Below are 19,856 nucleotides of genomic sequence, written 5' to 3'. Positions count from 1 at the left end.
AACAGATGCTTGAGACTCTGTGAGATCTTTTATTTTGAGCTCACCGGGATATATCATGTCGACATGTGAATGCAAATGACCATTGGTAATTGATTATACGTGGTTTATATATCTGAATGTCGAGACTTTTAATGCATACATGTATGTGCACACCTTTTCATAAAATAATAATGTTGGGTTTTCTTATTTTAAAACAAAGAAATCGCTGGTAAAAAACCCTGGATTACGAATTTTCTCTACATTTACAAATTTAGTAATCATAATAATATCATATAACTATAACGAAGTCGATCTATGTATATCTCCATTTCACAGAAAGAAAAGCATATCGACCGAGGACGAAGTGCGGGTATTTTGTGGTACTCTATAAGAACGCGAAAATTTGTTAATTTTTGGCATTTTGAGATGCCCCCTCTAGATCTGGTAACAAGTGTAGATTTTTGGGGATTTTTTTTTATTACATATATTGTATAATATAGTATAACTCATCAAATATTATAGTTTGAACAAATATTCAATTGTAGTATTTGTATGTACATTGAAGTTACTGTTAGTTATATATTCTATAAAAATGAAGAGTTTCGCTTCTTTATATAATTGATTTTTTAACCGAATTTGCAATTGATAGGTAGGATTGAAAACGTTACGAAGTGATTTGACGTTATGATAAACTGAAGCTCTCAGAGAAAGGGGTAATAAAATGTAAAAGAAAAATAAATTACATACGCTCTTGAAATTTAGAAATTTAAGAATATTTTCATTATTTTCATTATTTCATTATTATGCTTTTAAATGAATCCTTTATGCCAGCCATATATTGTAGTACTGTATAGAAACGGAAAAATTCGTTAATTTTTAGCATTTTGAGATGCCGCATCTGGTAACAAGAGTAAACTTTTGTGGGGGTTTTTATACATATATTGTATAATATAGTAAAAATCATCATATATTATAGTTTGAACAAAAAGTCAATTGTAGTATTTCTATAATTTGATTTTTAGTGCTGAAATTGGCATTTTCCTATATAATCTAATGGTAAATGTACCTGTATTTTGAGACGGTCCCTCAAAAATATCTGAACGGTCGATTTCCCCAAAAATTTGCATGTACACTGAAATTAATGAAAGTTATATATGGTGTAAAAATGAAGAGTTTCGCTATTGTACTTTTCGCACAATAATACCACGGTCGGCCCCCTTAATTATTTCTTTTGAATCCTTTTCTCATATGAGACAAATATAGTAAATATATACTGAAAGTTCAGAAAAAAATGGTAATTTTAATATGCAAACATAAAGATAACACAATTTACCAATATCAAAGAATTTACTTCATATAATCCCACTTTTTATTTTCTTATCTGAAATTTTAACAATACTTTGAAGGTAAAGTAAATTAATAAAAAAAAAATAAAACTTTAAAATAATTTTCTTGATTGTTAAATTTCTAATGCCAGAAAAATCACAATATATGGTCAAACAATTGGTTATGCAAAGCAATAAAAAAAAACCTTAGTTATAATTTAATGTATCTTTTTTGTCTGTTTGTTTTTGAAAATTGTCTGATGGTTATTTTTGTCCCATGTTTTATTTGGATAAAAACTGTACTAAACCAACTAGCTCGCCTATAACCATCCAACTAACAGCTTTACCCGAGCTTTCTTTTTGTCGCGTAGCAAACCAAACGGCTTATTTAACATAATTTGTAGAACAACAGTGTCCCTTTTTTCAGTTTAAGGTAAGGTTTGCGTCTCCCTCCAACTTTTATTTTTTTTAATATGCACACATGCCATATATCAATTTATTCAGGGAGATTAGCTTCATCATTTAATATGATTTTCAAAGATATTGCCCGTCCCATTTTTTTAGTAAAAGACGCCAAATTTAACGTATTTCATATTTCACCTCGAATATTATTTTCATTGAAAAAATTGATTTATTTTATTAATTATCAAACTTTTATAATTAAAATGACCTGAATTAGTATAATTCATGCTTCTATTATTTAAACTATTAATTTTCCGTTATCAAAAATGTGAAAATTTGGGTAAAAAAGAAGATTTTTCAATTTTCCTTGATAAAGTGAAACCGTTGCCATGGCAACAAAAATATAAAAATCAACGTTTTACATATCTACCGATTCCATCAAATTCCATGAAGTTATTAATTCGATCATTTTAAATAATTTGAACCAAAAAAATATGTATGTCCCCAATATTATTTCCATGGAAACAGGGGCTATATTATGGGTTCGGAACACAAAAATCAGGCTTTTTCTACACTTATAAAGACAACATTGATATCACCTTGTCATGGTGACTGTTAAAGACTAAATGTATTTTTGATATTGTTTTTAAGCAAAACTTGGCCAAAAATATTCAAAATTAAACTCCTCCTGTGCTACAAGATGGTCTAAAAATTTATTCCATGGAAGAAATCTAGTATTTATGGCAATCTTTACATCTGAATATTCTGATGAAATTGTCCATGAATTATACTGCAACACCTTTAGAAGTACATGTATATGTTTATAAACATACTTCAGAACATGTTGCAACTAACCCAATTAAAAGCCTCTGAATTTGACCTCATGCTGATTTAGTTATTCCAACATGTAGTAATTTCTAGACATCTTAGTAGCAAAATATCTCTATTCAGTTATGTCTCGTGACTATCATTATACATGTATGCCATCTTTTGAGTGAAATGTTGTAAGCATTGCATCCACGAAGCTGCTGTTTTTATAATTAAATGATTTCTTTACTTCGAAGAGTAGAAATGCTATCTTGAAAGTAATGTTTGTTTGCCCTCTCTTGACTCTGGGTAAAATTATTGGGTCGGTAGGTGAGAAAATCTTCAACAACATTTCTTTACGGGGAATAAGAGGAATAAAAAGAAAAAATACGGCCCTGCATTGAAAAAAAAATTTCAGTCTGGTCATTTTAGTCAGTCAGTCTGGAGAGGCCGACAACCAAACATATCTTAAAGATGGCCTATTTCTACACTTCATGGACATTAGCTCAATCATTGGATTAGGTAGTCTGAGAATCTAAATTGAAATATCAGACAGAACAAAATAAAGATGAATTCTAAGTGACATCAATTCATACTTTAATGAGTTTACAGACTTTTCTCTGATTTCAGAGAAAAGGCAAATTCTGCAAAATGGCATAACACTGTCATAAATATTTGTCAAGAACAGGGAAAAAGAAACAATGTTACAGTGATAGATATATCTCCTTGATATCCATGAAATAATAATTTAAATATGACAATTTTTTCTCCTTTTTAAAATCAAAATACAGAAAAAAATTAAAAGATTATAAATGTAAACAATTTTAAAATAAACTACATGTATTTGTGAAAGATTTTAATTTTAGTTGATTACTAAACTGGTCTTATCATTCCTACTAAATTAACAACCTTTCAATTTCCAAGTGTCATATTTTAAACTGTTAAATGTTCACTGCAGCTTTATTTACAAAACTCATCAGTTTTCAGAAATACTTATTTGAGCATATTAGGTCCTGGTAAGAACAAAATTTAATGAATAAAAATATTAAATTTAATTGTTCGTGTATTAATTTCCTTGCAATTTTACAAAAGAACCCTTTTAAGAAACTTGTTACTTGTAAGTGTAGACAAAAGCAACCTTCAATTAATACCTTAATGTATACATTTATTTTACTGAAAACAAATTCAAAGATAGACAAACAGAGCATGCACTGCAATCATCACATACACATACATGTATTTTCTAAATATATTGAAAACAGCATGTATATACTACCAGGTAGATAGGATGCTGTTAAACATTAAATTTTTTTCTATAATCTATAGACATATAAAAAATATGCATTGGGTACAACAAATCATCATTTCTTTTCCAAATCTCCATTGACTTTGCCATGTCTGGTTCAACATCTTAGCTTGATCCATCCAACTTTCTTTAATATTCTTGAGCTGATATGGGATGACCTCTACTTTGATTGATGGCACAAATCTTTTAAGGAAACACTGAAGTACTTTTTTTTTTGTTCTTATCTATTCCAATTGATCTGAAATCATATGTGTTCATTTTTACAATAACATTTAAGGAATTGCATTTTTGGAATTGCATAAGGAATTGGACTGAATTTCATTCACTCAATGAAATGAAATTTCCAATATAATCAATGAAGAATCAATATGAAATTATTGTACAATTTATACATGTAGATTGAATTAGTGAAATGCAAATGCTTGATCAAGAAAATTAATGTTCTTGTCATGCACAATTTGTATTAATTAAAATATGAGATATTAATTAAAATCAAACCTCATTTAAAAGGTAACTTGAACAATTGAATACCTGTTCCAATAATGTTACAAATATTAGGCCTAAAAAGCAAGGATTTTTTTCATAATTTCTTGAATGAATGCATTTTTATTTTTTGGCAATGTTGGGATATTAGCCACATCCTGACATCCTTGTACCGTTTATTCATCGTTTTTAAATCTGTAGTCAGAAGATCATTCATAACTTTCAGTAAAATGAATAGTTAAATAATTACCTGATGAAAATACTATCAACAATCAAACTGTCAACATCATCATTGGGCATGGTCAAATGCACCGTGACTTTTCTTCCCTGTTCGGACTGCATAAAGCATAATACTTTACAGGATACTCTCAGGTCTTTTCTTTTTTCCTTCCCATTCTCACTTAAAATTTTAGTGTAGTGGTGAAGCGAGAAACACACAACAGCACAATGCGTCGATAACTTTCTTCTGATCGGAATGGCCTACAACTTGCCACATTCCGTATCGAAAATAAACAAGTCCTCCTTTATTGGTTCATCCACATGCATCACGCTAATCTCAAAGGCTTTTAAGATTCCTATGCTTTGATTTGTTATAAGACTTTCTCCTGAAAACGTCCTTTGTTTTTAGTCCTTACATTAATTTAAGTGACAACAAACATCAAGTATGACAGAGGAAATTCGTTACCGAGAGTGTTGGTAAAATGGGTAGGCAAACCCGGGTCGGGGCAAATTAAAAGCCGGGGCAGATCGAGATTTTTCATATTTCCGTCTTCATACTTTATCGATCGAGCTGAAATTTTCAGAATCTATTTAATACACGATTATTAATATTCGCTGCTAAAATTGCACTGAAATACTTTATAATTCTGATTTTATAGGCGATTATAGATTTTCAAGTTGGTAAAATAGGTAGGCAGTTTCCCAATGTCCCAATTTACGTTTTCAGACATATGCTACATAAAGTCCATAAATTTATGGATAATTCTGGTGTTTAAGAATATATATTAATCATTTATTAATATTTCTTCCTTGGTTATTGTAATATTTACGTAAAATTACATGTTTTAGGAAAAACCGGGTCATTAAAACCGGATCCGATCACCCGGGACAAACCTGAAAATTCCGGAATAATTGTACAGGTGACCTGTTTTTACTGGAGAATGTTTGTCATCTGAAAAAAAAAATGCAAATCGATTTGTTGGAAGCTTGTGTTTAATTATTTAAATGGAAATAATTTATTTATTAAATTTGCACTAACATAATTAATGCAGAATCCCTCACACTGGCTTTAATATAATCACACACAAGCTCTCTTGATCAATTTGGGCAATACAAAATTGGCTTACCTTATTGGGTTAATTATCTCAGGGAAAGAAGCTGGGAAGAAAATTGTTGTGATGTTAAAAAAATTAAAAGATCAAAGTGACATCTTTTGACAATTATATACTTTAACAAGTTGAGTTGATTTTCAGGGACCCTATATATTCCTCCTCTGCAGTGAACTTTCTTTAGTTCATTTTAGATGCATCCAGCAGTTGTCAGTCTTCTGTATGTTTCTTATATAAATGTAGGTATAATGTCTTTATGAATAAATAAATAAATGTTGGTTATATGATCAATATGTTTTACTTGTCATCTCATCGGACAGGAAAATTGAATTGATATGCTGTATGGGTTAAATAATGGGGGAATCTTATAAGTAGCAAAAGAAAGTTAAATCAGTTAAATATATATATTAAAAAGACAGCATATTGGTTCAATCAGGTATAGTATAACATGTATGGATACCTAACGGTGACAACTAAGTACATGTTTTTCCTTATTTTGTGTTCAACATCCATCACTCTCCTTTCATATCTGTGTCCGAGTTCCTTCGGGAGCTTCTGGGAGGAGATAATGCTGGACTCGGGGTTTACTGCCATATAACTGTATATGTTATATCAAGTATTCACCCATTGCACGTCCTAACTCCCAGCCAGATATTACAAAGGAAGGAGAGATATACACGTACATAAGAATGTATACTTTAATATTGATTTCCAAATAGCATGAAGAGAGAGAGAGAATCTTGGATTCTTGGATTTGTGACTTGCCTTTATTTTTAACAATTCAGATATAGACGTATTATATATAAGTTATAAAGGATCATCATTCACTTCAATAATTGCTAAATAATAATTATAGATTTATATACAACGTTTAGAAAAGTTTAAATTTATTATATATTTTTCATTTTTATTATTTTTATTATAGTTATGTCGAGATTAAAAAGCTGACTATAAGTGTTTATTTCAATTTATTTTACCACAAATTAGGAGAAGCAATGTGTCCAGAATATGAAAATGGTGACCATGTAAACACCAGCAATATGGTATTCTATATTTAATAATCAACATATAAAAATTAAAAAATATATATATAATTAAAAACAGAAAAGAAAATATATTTCATGAATATTTTTAAATATTTTTCTTGAATCAAATAATGTGTAATCTAATTGAATATTGGCATTAAATTCTTTTTCATTTTGTTTATTTGAATTTTAGTAGATTTTTCTAATTTATTTATTTTTTTTAATTGTAGGATGGAGCAAAGCACACATAAGGTTGTTGTATATGGCAACAACTCAAACAAATTACCAAGCAAGGAGGCTATTCAGATTCTGCAGAATCCAAAGGAGGATTTGGTGTCTACAATACCCCCTGTCAGATGATGATGTTGAACCTGAACAAATTCATATAGAGGAAGATGTTGCTCAAATACGCGAACATGAAACTGCCGATGAAAGAAGAAAATGGACAGAAAATGGGAAACAAAGGCTTACGATAGAACATAAAAATGACATCCTGAATAACTATATGTTGTGCAGTGACATCATCAATTTCTCGCAAGAAATCCTGCAGCAGCAATTTCCAAATATCCAAGGATTTCAGCATACAGGATATGCACCGATGCTTAAAGAGGATAAATGGGAGTACAAACTTCAGATGAAACCCATGAAATCTCCTGTGGCACAAATCCATCACACTGGCCACAGTCATTGGATTGCAAGTACTCAACGTGAGGGAGATGAAACCATCAAGATATTAGACAGCTGTAACAAAAAGAGAGATTATATTTCACAGTCGACACAAATCCAGCTTGGAAAAATATATGGCGATGGGAAAAAAACTATCAAAGTGTCAGTAGAAGAAGTTAAACAACAGCAAAATGGAGTGGATTGTGGGGTGTATGCCATTGCCAATTTGACAGATTTTTGTTTCACAGGTAACAGTGAACAGCCAATTAACTATGATGTCGATAACATGAGAAGTCATTTGGTGAAATGTATTGAAGGAAAGAAATTCACACCATTTCCAAGAAACCCAAGTCAAAAGAAAAGACTGAGCCTCACCAAAAAAGGCAAAGTACACACAATTCCACTTGACTGTGCAGCACGGTGCAATCTGCCAAACATCTTTGACAATATGATTGCTTGCGACACTCCATCTTGTCAGCAATGGTTCCATCAGAAATGTGCAGGTGTTTCAAACCCAGGTGACAGTTTCCTTTTCAACTGTCCCCAATGTAATGCACCAACTTCTCCCTGTTTTTAATCATTACAGTCAAAAGACTAGTGCTATTTATAATTAAGTGATATTAAATTACTTATTTGACTGTTTTAAACAAACTGAGACTGGGCCCTGGTAGGGCGTCGTGGTGACCACGATAAGAACAGTTTGTATGTTTTAAATAAAAAAAAAAATAAAAAAAAAATTAAAAATTTAAAAAACACAAAAAAATGTACATATTAAAATGCACAGTTCACTTTTAAATATTATATCAATATCAAGACTCAAGAAAATCTTTAATTTAGTGCTCCGTGAGTAAATATTTAATTTCAGAATAGTGCTAAATCAATTTAAATTTTAAGATTAAATCAAAAATTCATTCCAAAAACCCATTTTTCAAACTGATTATTTTAATTAATAAAAATAAAAAAGGCTCTTATGAGGATACCTCCATGTGGTTAGAGCTGGGCAATGTCACAACAGTGATAGCTAACATCCTCCAATACAAACATTTATTAATTCGGAATTTTCGGGTTTGCCCCGGGTGATCGGATCCGGTTTTAATGACCCGGTTTTTCTGAAAATGCGCATATTTTGCATATTTTAAGCTTTTATAATGTAAAACTAATTATATTTCGTTAATATAGAGTGTAAACTATTGGAAAAGTCCATAATTGTAAAGGCTTAACTAGTCGTGATTCAAAAATACCGTAAAATGTCGTATTGATTTTGCCTACCCATTTTACCAACCTGGAAATGAACAATCGCCCAGAAAATCAGAAATATCGCGTATATTGTGATGATATTATTAGCGAATACAAAAGAACCTTCAAAAAACAAAATCTGAAAATTTCAGATGAATTGGTGGAGTTTTAGCGGAGATATTTGAAAAACCTCGATCTGCCCCGGCTTTTGATTTGCCCCGGCCCGGGTTTGCCTACCCATTTTACCAACACTCCGTTACCGAGATGCTTAGCATCGCTGGTTTAAAGTCGCCTGTTTCAAACGCTTTGGTGATTCGCAAGAGTTATCTCCCTGTTAACGCAAACCTTACCTTAAATCATCCATGCAAGTAAACTATCAGTTCGTTACTACTCACTTAACCACTGCCACATCCTTCACATTGCTATTGTCAATATGTTTTATATTGAATCTACATTTGTTTGTTTTGAATAAAGCAATGATAATAAATTTTCTGACTATATTGCGGGTGGCACAAGAAAATGCCTGAAGCATATCGTTTTTTGGCTGTATTTTGGAAGCCACCTATTTTCCCAAACTATGTATGTTATGTAATAGTCACATACTGCAAGACCAATTGTTATTGCATAATTGTTAAAAAACTATTCTCAGGAATGGTGTTTTAAGGTTGCATTGTCTTTCAGTCTTTTTTTCTTCATTTTTATGTATTTTATTATATTTTTTCATTTCATAATAAATGACATATTCTTGGGACAAACATGTCTTGTGTTATTTGGCAAAAACAAACTCAATGTTGTCAGACGAGTGTTTAATTCATGGAATAAAAGCTGAACTTAAAACAATTTATCAAGTAGTTTTGTATGATACAAATTCTTTCCTGTTTTAAAGCCACTACCAAGTAACAAACCGTGATAAATTCCATGAAGAAAAAGATGGTAATATCTACTCCATACATGTTAACAATAGATTTTTCCGCATTTACAAAATAAATTATTTCCTTCGAAAAAAAAAAGATATTTTTTCACTAACATTAACCAGGAATGGAAAACAACAAGCAAATTCAAAGAATTATGGTGCCCCACTTTCGGTGTCTTTGTGGCTGAGATGTCAAATATGAACGCCATATCATATGTCATTTAGAAATTATCACCAAAGTTGATGTTTATAAATAAGGTCAATCGTGAAGGCCAAGGCATATGAAAGCCCCATCTCTTCTCAATCAAAAGTTAAAGGGAACAAAATGCGTTTGTGAAACACTGATGACCCCGTCTGGCAACAAGCAAAGATTAAAATTTCTTAAATGCAAATTATAAAAAAGTAGGTCAGACTCCAAGGTGAAGGTGAAAGGTTCAAATTTAAAGTTCTTGGTATCAAATGATAGGTCTTCTCACAAGGATTACTTATTTCAAGTATGAAAAGCCTTGCCCTTACCATTCAAAAGTTATGGCAAAGGTTAAAGTTTTTTGAAAGTAGGTCAAACTCCAAGGTGAAGGTCAAAGGGTGTAAGTGCTTGATATCCAATGAAAGGAATTGTCACAAGGATTTAATATTTGAAGTATGAAAGCCCTAGCCCTAACCCTTCAAAAGTTATTGCCAAGGTTATTTGTTCTAAAAAAAAAATGGGCTAAACTACATGGTCAAGGTCAGAAGGTAAAAGTTCTTGATATCCCTTGAAAGGACATCCCAAGAATTACATGAAAGGTCTTGCCACAAAGAAAATAATGTGAAATATAAAAGCTCTATTATCTACCGTTCAAAAGTATTGGCCAAAGTAAAAATTTAATTTTTTTGTGTAAAAGTGGGTCAAACTCCAAGGTGAAAAGCTCAAATTGTGTGGTACCCAAAGAAAGGACTTTTCACAAGGAATACACATGTGAAATATGAAAGTCATAGCTCCATTAAATCAAAAGTTATGGGCAAGGTTAAAGTTTTTGTGACAGACGGACAGACTGACAGAGAGCTAGTCTTTCTATCTTTTGTGATGTTCCCTTATTCTCCATTATTTTACAAAAATCACTTCTATAAAAATGAAATCAAGATAAATATGTATCTTGTGACTGGACAGCTTATATGGAAACATATGGAGATAACAAACAGTTTTATGTGTATGTTAAAATTAGCCTGAGCGCAGCATAGATAGGATTTCAAAAGCGTGGTGTAACTTAATTTGTACGGAAAATGTTAACTATGACATCACGCAAATGTACAAATTCTTAAATAACGTATAGCGAGTTTTCTTGGCGGGTGTAAATTTTGGTGTTTTGTCTACTCTAAGGTTTGCCAATAATTTAGGCGTAATTTATTTTAGCGGAAGCAGGTTTTTAGCTCTCTGAAGATGGACACTAATAAGAGTACTAACTATTTTACCGATTAAAATTTTAGCGGACTATCATCAAAACGCCAAAATAAGCCAAAATTAGCATCCCGCTAAAATAAGCCGCTATACGGTATATCACAAGATGAAATGATTCTTTTATTTAAACCATGCAGATAATAAATATACATTAAAACTAACTTAAATATTCTACTGTGTTGTTCGATTAAACTCAACAATATGAACCAGTCACTGATCGCTAAAAACCAGTGGATCTGACGTCATTACGTTGCATTACATCATGACATATTTAGTCTGCATGCAGTGAGAGGAAGATTTAAAAACAGTAATTTGTCTGCATTGTCTAAATTGATCTGTTGTTAAGGCTTACACTCAAAAGGATCATATTAAGATTTTATAGGATCGCAGCATTTTTCACAAACTTCAATAAGTTTTTTTTTAATTAAAAACTTTAATTTAATTCTGATTATAACTTGGTTCTGCCTTTGCACTACTGACCTCAATAGTGCAGGAATAACAGCTGAATTCACGTGACTGTCATATCACGTACCGAGACTTATTAAATATCTAAATATCGTCTTCATATATGCAGATAATTGTCATAATTATATTCGGATGTGTCAGATATTAGAAAAATTCTAAAAAGAAATATCACGATTAAGAAAGGATGGACAATCAACCATATATTCCGAATACCCGATTTAATTCCTGAAAAGAATATATGTTATTTTTTGCACAAAAATTATTTATAAAAAATAAAGTTTATAATATTAACGAAATTTATAACATTTTATTTCAATATATGTACTTGATAATAAAAACAAAGGATGGATGCACTCATCAACATAACATATTTTATTTTTAGATCAAGAGCCCTATATACATGTCCTTATGAGTGTGTGTGTGTGTGTGTGAGGGTGTGTGTGTGGGTGTGTGTGTGTGTGTGTTAGAGAGAGAGAGAGAGAGAGAGAGAGAGAGAGCGAGAGAGCAAAAGAGAGAAAATGTTTTGCAGTAAGTAGTTTGAATTATCTTATCAGATTACCAGAGAGCCTTAGAACATGCTAAATTATCCAAGAACATTAACGCACAAAATATATATTCTACTGCAATAAAGATAAAATATTTTAAGTTTTTGCAACTTATTCTAAAACAAAATGAATAGGTCAATCTCATTTATCAAGTTATATTTCCATTTCTATTTTTTTTCTCTGTGATAACTCTTTGAAAGTTAGGGGAGTTTATTTTTTGATAGTTCTGCCGGAATGTAAATTAAGGAGGTCGATATGTCAAGAGCTAAGGAGGCCCAATATGCATGCAAATCATGTGCGCTTCTGTCTCTGTGTCTGATGCTAAGGAGGCCAAATATGCATGTAAATCTCGTGCTGTTGCCTTTGTGTTTGACGTCAGTGGGCGAGGACTATTGAAATTGGCATGAGAGTCCTCGTGTAATTTAAATCGATCAGTCTACAATTTTAAAGTCAAAATCTACAATTTTATTTCACAATAAAATGGAAATATAAGGAATCACTGTCTAGTTAGTAAAGTATGCCAGGGACATCAACGATAGTGGGAAACATTGGATAATTTATGTTTCCCACTATCGTTGATGCCATGGCATACTACATTAACTAGACAGTTTTTCCTTAAATACAGTCCTACTACTTGTAAAATACAAACTGTAAAGAAACTTAAGTTAGTCATAATGTTGCTTATAATGGATTTTTTTTTTATAATTTCTAAATCATACAATGAAAAGATTTTTACAAAATTATGTACTACATTTGTCTATCAATAACTTTTGTAAATTACACGGTTGTGCGACGTCTTTCTACATGTAAAGCAGTTAATGTTGTGACATGTATTTTTTTCGTCCCAGTATGAGTAATGTGTTATGAAAAAGCCGTTGTTATAGCAAGGTGCAGAAATTAGATAATGAGCTATCTTGTTGTGAAAAACAATAAATATATGATAAAATCTATGTAAAAAATGGTGAATCTGCATCTGCATATGGTTAATTAAATATATATGTACAAAAATGTTTCCTTCTATAAATAAAATCAGCTTACTATAAATTGCAGTAATCAACGGTTCATTTTTCATAGCTGTAGATATAACAAAACATATATATATATATATATATATATATATATATAAATATTACAGTATATATACAAGAACATGGTCCCTGCAATTCTTCAATCTCTTTAGATAACAAAAATATATCAAAATTTGGAAATAATGAGTTCTTTGGTGTTTCTATCATATTTGGAAATGCAGATGAGGGGGCACGCCATTGCTTCCTCCTGTTACACCCTGCACTGTATCATGTCTGTACTCCTCCGGTACAAGTTCCACTCTGCTTTGACTAATTTCCCTTTCTCTCATTCTTTTCCTGTAATAATTAAAGCATCAACAGTCATTTATCTTATGAAGGTAAACATTAAACTAAGTTCAGTTCATCTAAAATGTCATTTTTTTTAACTCTTCTATGTTTTCTATTTATATTAACATCGAAAAATAAAAATGTCCTCTATTCGGTTGCCAAAGCTCAACTTAAAGAACAATAAGTTATAATGGTAATAGAATAGGCAATTGGTAATTTTCTTAATACATAATTATAAAGACCAAAATATGCCAACATGAGACAAGCTCTCAATACATATGTATACACATGGCTCACAATTCGTGAGGCTATAATAAATTAGGGCCATGAGTAGTTCAAGATTAATCATGGGCATGTTTATTTTGAGCAAAATCTATATATGTAATGAATATTTAAACCACAGTTAAGAATAAAACATTTGATATGTCATATAACGTACTGTCTCTGAAAAAATATTAGGCCTTTAAAAAGTAAAATATCAACTTTCAACTGTTCCATTTATCCTTTCCCAAGAAATATTGTCTAGAATAAAAAAAATCTTTTCTGTACTGTATTTACAAAAAAAAGATGAATGTTTTCTTTTATATTTTATAGACATTGGATCCTAATAAGAAAACAAGGTAAGATAGAGTCCAGTACAACTACCAGAATCACTTCAAGAGATCGAGAAGTTTTAGAGATCGGAGTTCGAGCTCTCGATAGTCACCTGTACATCAGATATTGAGCATCGTTGAGGTCATTGTTATTTGGGAACAGAGTGTGTCAATAAAGAAATAAACAAAACGTCTGTGAGCTTCGGACAGCCAAATTAAAAGGAAGTAGATATCAGTTCTGTAGAAAAATGAATTCTATAATATGTCATTCATGCTAAAGTGTGCTCAGATTATAAGCATCTGCGATTATGGAGGGATTGATAAGAAACCTGTGACGATTTCAATTTCCCATAATAAATAGCATATTGATACATAACATTAAGTTTTGTACGGACATAAATATACATGTACACACACAAACACACAAGAAAAATATCGTAAACATTTTAAAATAAAGAATGATGCTAGTTCGTGTATTTTACAGATTATTATTATTATGAAGAAAATATGTTTTCGTCACTATTATAGGTACTTACCGAATATATATAACCGTGATGGTGCTGGCGAGACCAATAAGACAACAAATGAGAACAATTACTACAACTATTACCACCGTGTATCTTCTCTCTAAATCTGTAAAGGAAGGATATTTATTGGGAGTGATTTATCATGATACATATAAAGAATACATACATGCATTAACATTCAAGAATTTTTTCCGGTAATACAAGGTGTGTGATCCTATAACAGTGAGGTTTTATCCTAGATGACTACATAGACTAGAAACAAGTTTCACAAAAGACACTGTAGTTAACAGAATGACAATATTAAGCATTAAAGTTGTAAACTATTCAATTAAAAAAGAAAAAAATAAGGAATCAATTTATTTTCATTTTTTTAAGTACTGCAAAAACCAATTACATGTTTGTTATAAGCTGCAATGATCCAATCTTTTAAATTTGTTTTCTCAAAAATAAATGACAAAGCATCTTTGGTTAGCGAAAACAAATATAGAGATTTTAGTATATTAATCCTTAATAAAAATTATTCTTAAATAAAATTGAATGTAAATTTACCCTTATATTTTTTGCGTTGATCATTTTCCTCTGTTGATATTTGTGTTGTCGTTGTTGTTGTTGATGTTGTTGTTGTTGTTGATGTTGTTGTTGGTGTTGTCGTAGATGTTGTCGTAGATGTTGTTGTCGGATATTCACATGATCCGTTTGTTCCTGTAGATATGCAACTAAATTTATGAACCATAATGCCTGGAAAACTTTTATTTTTTTTATTCTTTGATACATATTTTATTCTCAAATAAAAGTGGATGAGATTAGGCAGGCAATGCCTTATTTAGCTCCCTCCCTGAAACGTTAATACTTTAAAACTTTTTAACTCTCGAAATCCAGAGGTGGAAATCGGCATCAATAATATGGAATAATTGTCTCGTTGTGTGGATATTTCTAAACAAAATTGTTATTAAGACTTAATTAGAAATTTAATCCTGCTGTACCGAAACAGAATCTTTCAGGACAGGCGTCTAATGCTGGTAGACAGTACACGTGGTGGGTGCCGCAGTTCTTGATCTGAACATCGTACTCTTTAACACAGCAACTAGAGAATCCGGTTTTACAGAGTTTCCTGGAAACAACACCATCAGCTACTTGTGGCAAGGTTCCTGGAATGAAAAGTCGCCTTATATTTAGATTAGAGTTTGATATGTAATCTAACCCAAATCTAGCACTTACATGCATTCTGAAGAAAAAGAATATTACTAAATTTGTTTAGTATACAGTATGACTTTAAGATTAGTTCAGCAAAAATAATTGTATAGGATAAGTAAATGCCCAAAGCTAGCTATACATAATAAAACGATTTGATCAAAAATTAATTTAAAAACGATAATGTACCATTATACCAGACAGGATAAATAGTTCCACAGCTGCTGAGGGTGGGACACTGATCTAGTATAGGTTCGTCTGACTTGTACCATCCCGGCGTCTTGTATCGATCACATGGGACATGAGATTGTGTCCCGTCATACGGACAGTTCTGGGTTCGTGCATACGGCTCAAAAAGCTCCCCGGCTGCCGTACAGGGATCTGTTAAAAAATATTGACAAGGTATTTGTATTTTTTTATAATTATTCTTTATTATTGAATAAGTTTATTCAGATACATATATTCTGCTTTCTTATAACTAGGACATTGAAATGTATAGAATTTCAAAGTGAATCATACTGCATGTATCTTTTTTATTGTCGAGTTATTACATGTACATGTATTAGGGAGAATTTATTCTATTCTGTAATTAATATTTAGTGGTGCTGAATAATTAAAATCAAAACATACAAGATGAAATTCAAAATAATTAAGTGGGAGTTAAATACTTTTTATCAACACAAAATGTTAGGCACACTAAGACTCCATGGGTATTGTGTTGACTTTAGATTAAATGTAGGAATAATATTAAGTTAGATTGCTGTAAAACGTATTTCATGTTTTAACAACCACTTCGTCGTTTACTTATAGAACGACTATTGAACATACCTTTTATTCAACAGATTGTAAATACCTGGATTAATGAACATATTAAGGTTTTTAACGAGTTTCCTACCCTGTTTAGACTAACCTCTTCATTTTCCTAAATCACCATGACATGGTTATGAATGTATCACCCCCCCCCCCCCCCCCCACCCGGGCACCAGGCCTCACTTAACCTCCGAATCCGACCAAATAAAAAGAGTACTATGAGCTTTTCACTTTATTTCTTTTAAAGCATTGTCTTTCGTAAATTAGCAAAAAGTCAAAGAAGTTATATATAGCTTTTTTATTTCAACATGTCAAATTTCCTGTAAAATTGTATTCAGATAAGACACTCCGCTAATTATATAGAAAAAAGACAATACAATTACAAACTTACCAGTCACACCACCGCAGTAATAGGTTGATTCTATCAATGAAAATAATTTTGTTTGAAAGTTTGAACTAGAACATAGACAAAAAGATAATGAATGAGATCTAGGAATTATGGATATTTTGTGCATTGGACCATTTTGTCATCTCCATTTTGATGTGTTATTTCCAAAAACAATTGCTTTCTCCATGAATAAATTAAAATCTAATAAGATTAATGATATCAAGAAGTTTGAATAAAAGAGTCAGTCAATTTTATTAATTTTTTTTCGCTGAATAAAAATAGGAATTTAAATATACATACCTACATGAATCTCTGAATTTAAAATGAAGACGGAAAATATTGACAGGAAAGAAAACTTGATCTGCTGCAAAATGATAAAAGTAAGATATAATTACAAATGTTTCAGGTTTCAATTAATATTTAAAAATGAGAGAGGTAAAATTGAATCAATAAACAACTTATGATCATTAAAACAGTAAAAAAAAAACAAAAATAAATCAACATTCAATGTTTTTACCTTCAAAATTCAATAATCGAAATGTATTCAAGGACATAAACCAATAATTGAATACTTGCCAGCAATACATAACGTTTGCATCATATCGATTGCACTTTAAAAAACAGTCGAGTCAATTCAAAAGGCAAATCAATGCAGGAAAAACCAAAAACATGAAATATTGATCCATTCAATGCTGGTCATACAAAACTTTGTCTTTTGCATTATTTGATTTCTTTCGGAACAAAAACACATAAAGTTATCACTATTTAAGTGCAGACTTTCAATTCAATGAAAAATAAACTACCTGCTGTTGTTGGGCGAAGGACTCGGCATACAATATTTTAAAATTATTTTTGTATTGGAAAAGGCAATTTGGCATTTTCTTACTTGTACATGTATTATGATCCATTTCTATGTCTGATGATTTAACCCCTTTGTTTGAATTATATTTATTTTTTGAAACAATGACATGTAAATATTATTTTTAAAATTTTATATTTTTGAATTTAAGATATAATTATGAATAAACAAACATACACACATCACAGTGGCGGATCCAGAAATATTCAAAAGGTGGGGTGGGGGGCGACCAGTTTGAGGTCAGGGTAGGGGGCCCAAAAAATATTGATTTATTAAATATTGTGTATTTTGGGGGACACGAAAGGGGGGGGGGGGGCTAGCCCCCCCCCCCCCCCCTCTAAATCCGCGAGTGCATCATTTCGCATTTCACAGGCATAACCTGTAAGTATGTAGACACACAAACACATGGAAAAATACATACAGCTACCTGTATGTATACCAGGAAGTAGATAGAGACAGAAAAAAACAACAGAAATGTAATCAGGATCAGAGTTTGTACAAAAGAAGTCCTAACCCACCTTCATTTTGTTTTATTCCTCACATCGTAGATAAATAGGAGTCTAGTCTTCCTGTTTTTATTCCCCGAGATCAGATTCCATGTGTATCGGATATAAATAAACAACACTCGTATCGCACATATCGGACCTGCGCAGACTGGAAAACTATAAATATAAAGGGTTTCAAGCCAAGGCATTTAAAACCCAGTTATGGATAAAGGACGTTCAATCGAATCGATGAATGTAACAGCGTTTTATGCTTTTGGAATGAATACACAAACAACAATGGTGTCCATGGTATCAATCGATCATTACGGAATAAGGAAGTGAAATACAGTTTCGTTGAATTTAAAATCCAGCACACAGCCATGCATGCACCATGTGTACGTACTGAACTGAAAAATACGAGAATGGGGATTTCCCGTTCCTGAGTTGAGCAATAAACAGATGGGTATTTAAAAAAAATCAATATGCAGCATACACAAATATTGTGTCTATTTTTAGCGGCGAATCTGTCTGAGTCATTAAATGACAAATTAATTAAAGGTCTGGGCAATGCTAACACATATGGCGAGTAAAATGTTTGATTGTTAGGTATTTGTAAAAGTTGATTGAACAAAAACTTGTAGAGAAAAAAATTGAAATACACACATGTTTTGAAATGTTTTGTTTCCCTCCCATTTTCAATGAAATATCTTTTTTCGATATGATTGCGCCCATGACAAAAGGGCCTTATGGCATTTTTGCTAAAACAGAGAAATAACGTCACAAAGATATGACGTTGCAGACGGTGAACTTCGACGCAGATTTTATTTTAAGGTCAAGATCTAGTAAATAACTTGAGACTAATTTTTTGGTGCTAGATCCATTATGACGTCATAATCAATTTCAACTTTCTTTTTCCCGTACTTTACGGCTTTAGCAGAATTATGTAGAAAATAGGGTATTTTCATGTCATTCAATTTGAAATCATATGAAAAGTAAACCGGATACCTATATCAAATTTGATATTGATTTAAAGAAGAGGCCATGAACATACTAATAACAGTTTTCTGAGAGACTGTAGGCAATCTGGATACATTTCCTTTGCCGAATACTAAAAAAACTCCAATATTTATGTCAGGTTTTCTTAATTTTTCATTGAAAATGACAATTTAAAATACAGTTTTTCATCTTGTTTACCTACAAATTATGCCCCGAAACACCTTATTTGACCAAGCTAAAGTTGTAAAGCATCAATAAAGGAATTTATTTTTCAAGTTTGATAAATCTGTAGGCACCTTTCATTTACTAGATCTTGACCTTAACCACGTGTTTTGACGTTTGACGCATCCAGAGTTTCCAACATGTGGAATTTATTTTGATTTATAAATTAATGTCTGAATCTTTCAATCCACTGATTTTAATAGATATAAATAAAAACATTTAGAACTGGTTTGAATTCTTAACAAACATATCTATTATACGTCTCTGATACCAATACAGTTTTCCGACATCATGCACCATGTACATGTATAGAAGCTTTTAACAAGGTGTTTATCTGATAGGATAATAAACCTGTGTACTCTAGAAAAATAAATTTTATTTACATATTTATACCAGATTTAGGATACATGTTAGACAGGGGTATATTGTTAAAATATTGCAAAGGAAAATTGCCTTCCTTTTTTGAGATCCGCTCCTCCACTCTCAATATACATTGCGATCGCGCCGATCAC

At 31.4% G+C, this 19,856-nt stretch overlaps 1 protein-coding gene across 2 annotated transcripts; it reads right to left on the bottom strand.

Annotated features, from left to right (window-relative positions):
• Positions 1-11,725: 11,725 nt before the first annotated feature.
• LOC134260793 (oncoprotein-induced transcript 3 protein-like) lies at positions 11,726-18,363 on the bottom strand. 2 transcript variants are annotated; one of them, XM_062743338.1, is made up of 8 exons: positions 18,160-18,363; positions 17,083-17,146; positions 16,786-16,815; positions 15,774-15,965; positions 15,377-15,541; positions 14,943-15,095; positions 14,403-14,499; positions 11,726-13,282 (listed from the first exon to the last, which is right to left on the bottom strand). In XM_062743338.1, exons 1-8 carry the CDS (start codon positions 18,163-18,165, stop codon positions 13,150-13,152), a joined length of 840 nt encoding a protein of 279 aa, XP_062599322.1. In that variant the 5' UTR covers positions 18,166-18,363; the 3' UTR covers positions 11,726-13,149. The 2 variants fall into 2 exon arrangements, with proteins under 2 accessions (XP_062599322.1, XP_062599323.1); XM_062743339.1 differs by having other exon boundaries at positions 17,083-17,143.
• Positions 18,364-19,856: the final 1,493 nt, after the last annotated feature.

Source organism: Saccostrea cucullata, unplaced genomic scaffold (genome assembly GCF_032062105.1).
Source record: "Saccostrea cucullata isolate Sc308-1 unplaced genomic scaffold, CSIRO_AGI_Scuc_v1 ctg1258, whole genome shotgun sequence".
NCBI classification, from domain to species: domain Eukaryota; kingdom Metazoa; phylum Mollusca; class Bivalvia; order Ostreida; family Ostreidae; genus Saccostrea; species Saccostrea cuccullata.
The sequence above is the reverse complement of the archived record's forward strand: the minus strand, read 5'-3'. Positions and strand labels throughout refer to the sequence as shown.

Bases quoted from the DNA above. Each gene is read 5' to 3' on its own strand.
- LOC134260793 (XM_062743338.1), bottom strand. The intron at 15,966-16,785 runs GTAAGTTTGTAA...ATTTTTTAACAG, and splicing joins TTACTGCGGTGGTGTGACTG to ATCCCTGTACGGCAGCCGGG. The intron at 13,283-14,402 runs GTAAGTACCTAT...TAATTATTACAG, and splicing joins ATCACGGTTATATATATTCG to GAAAAGAATGAGAGAAAGGG.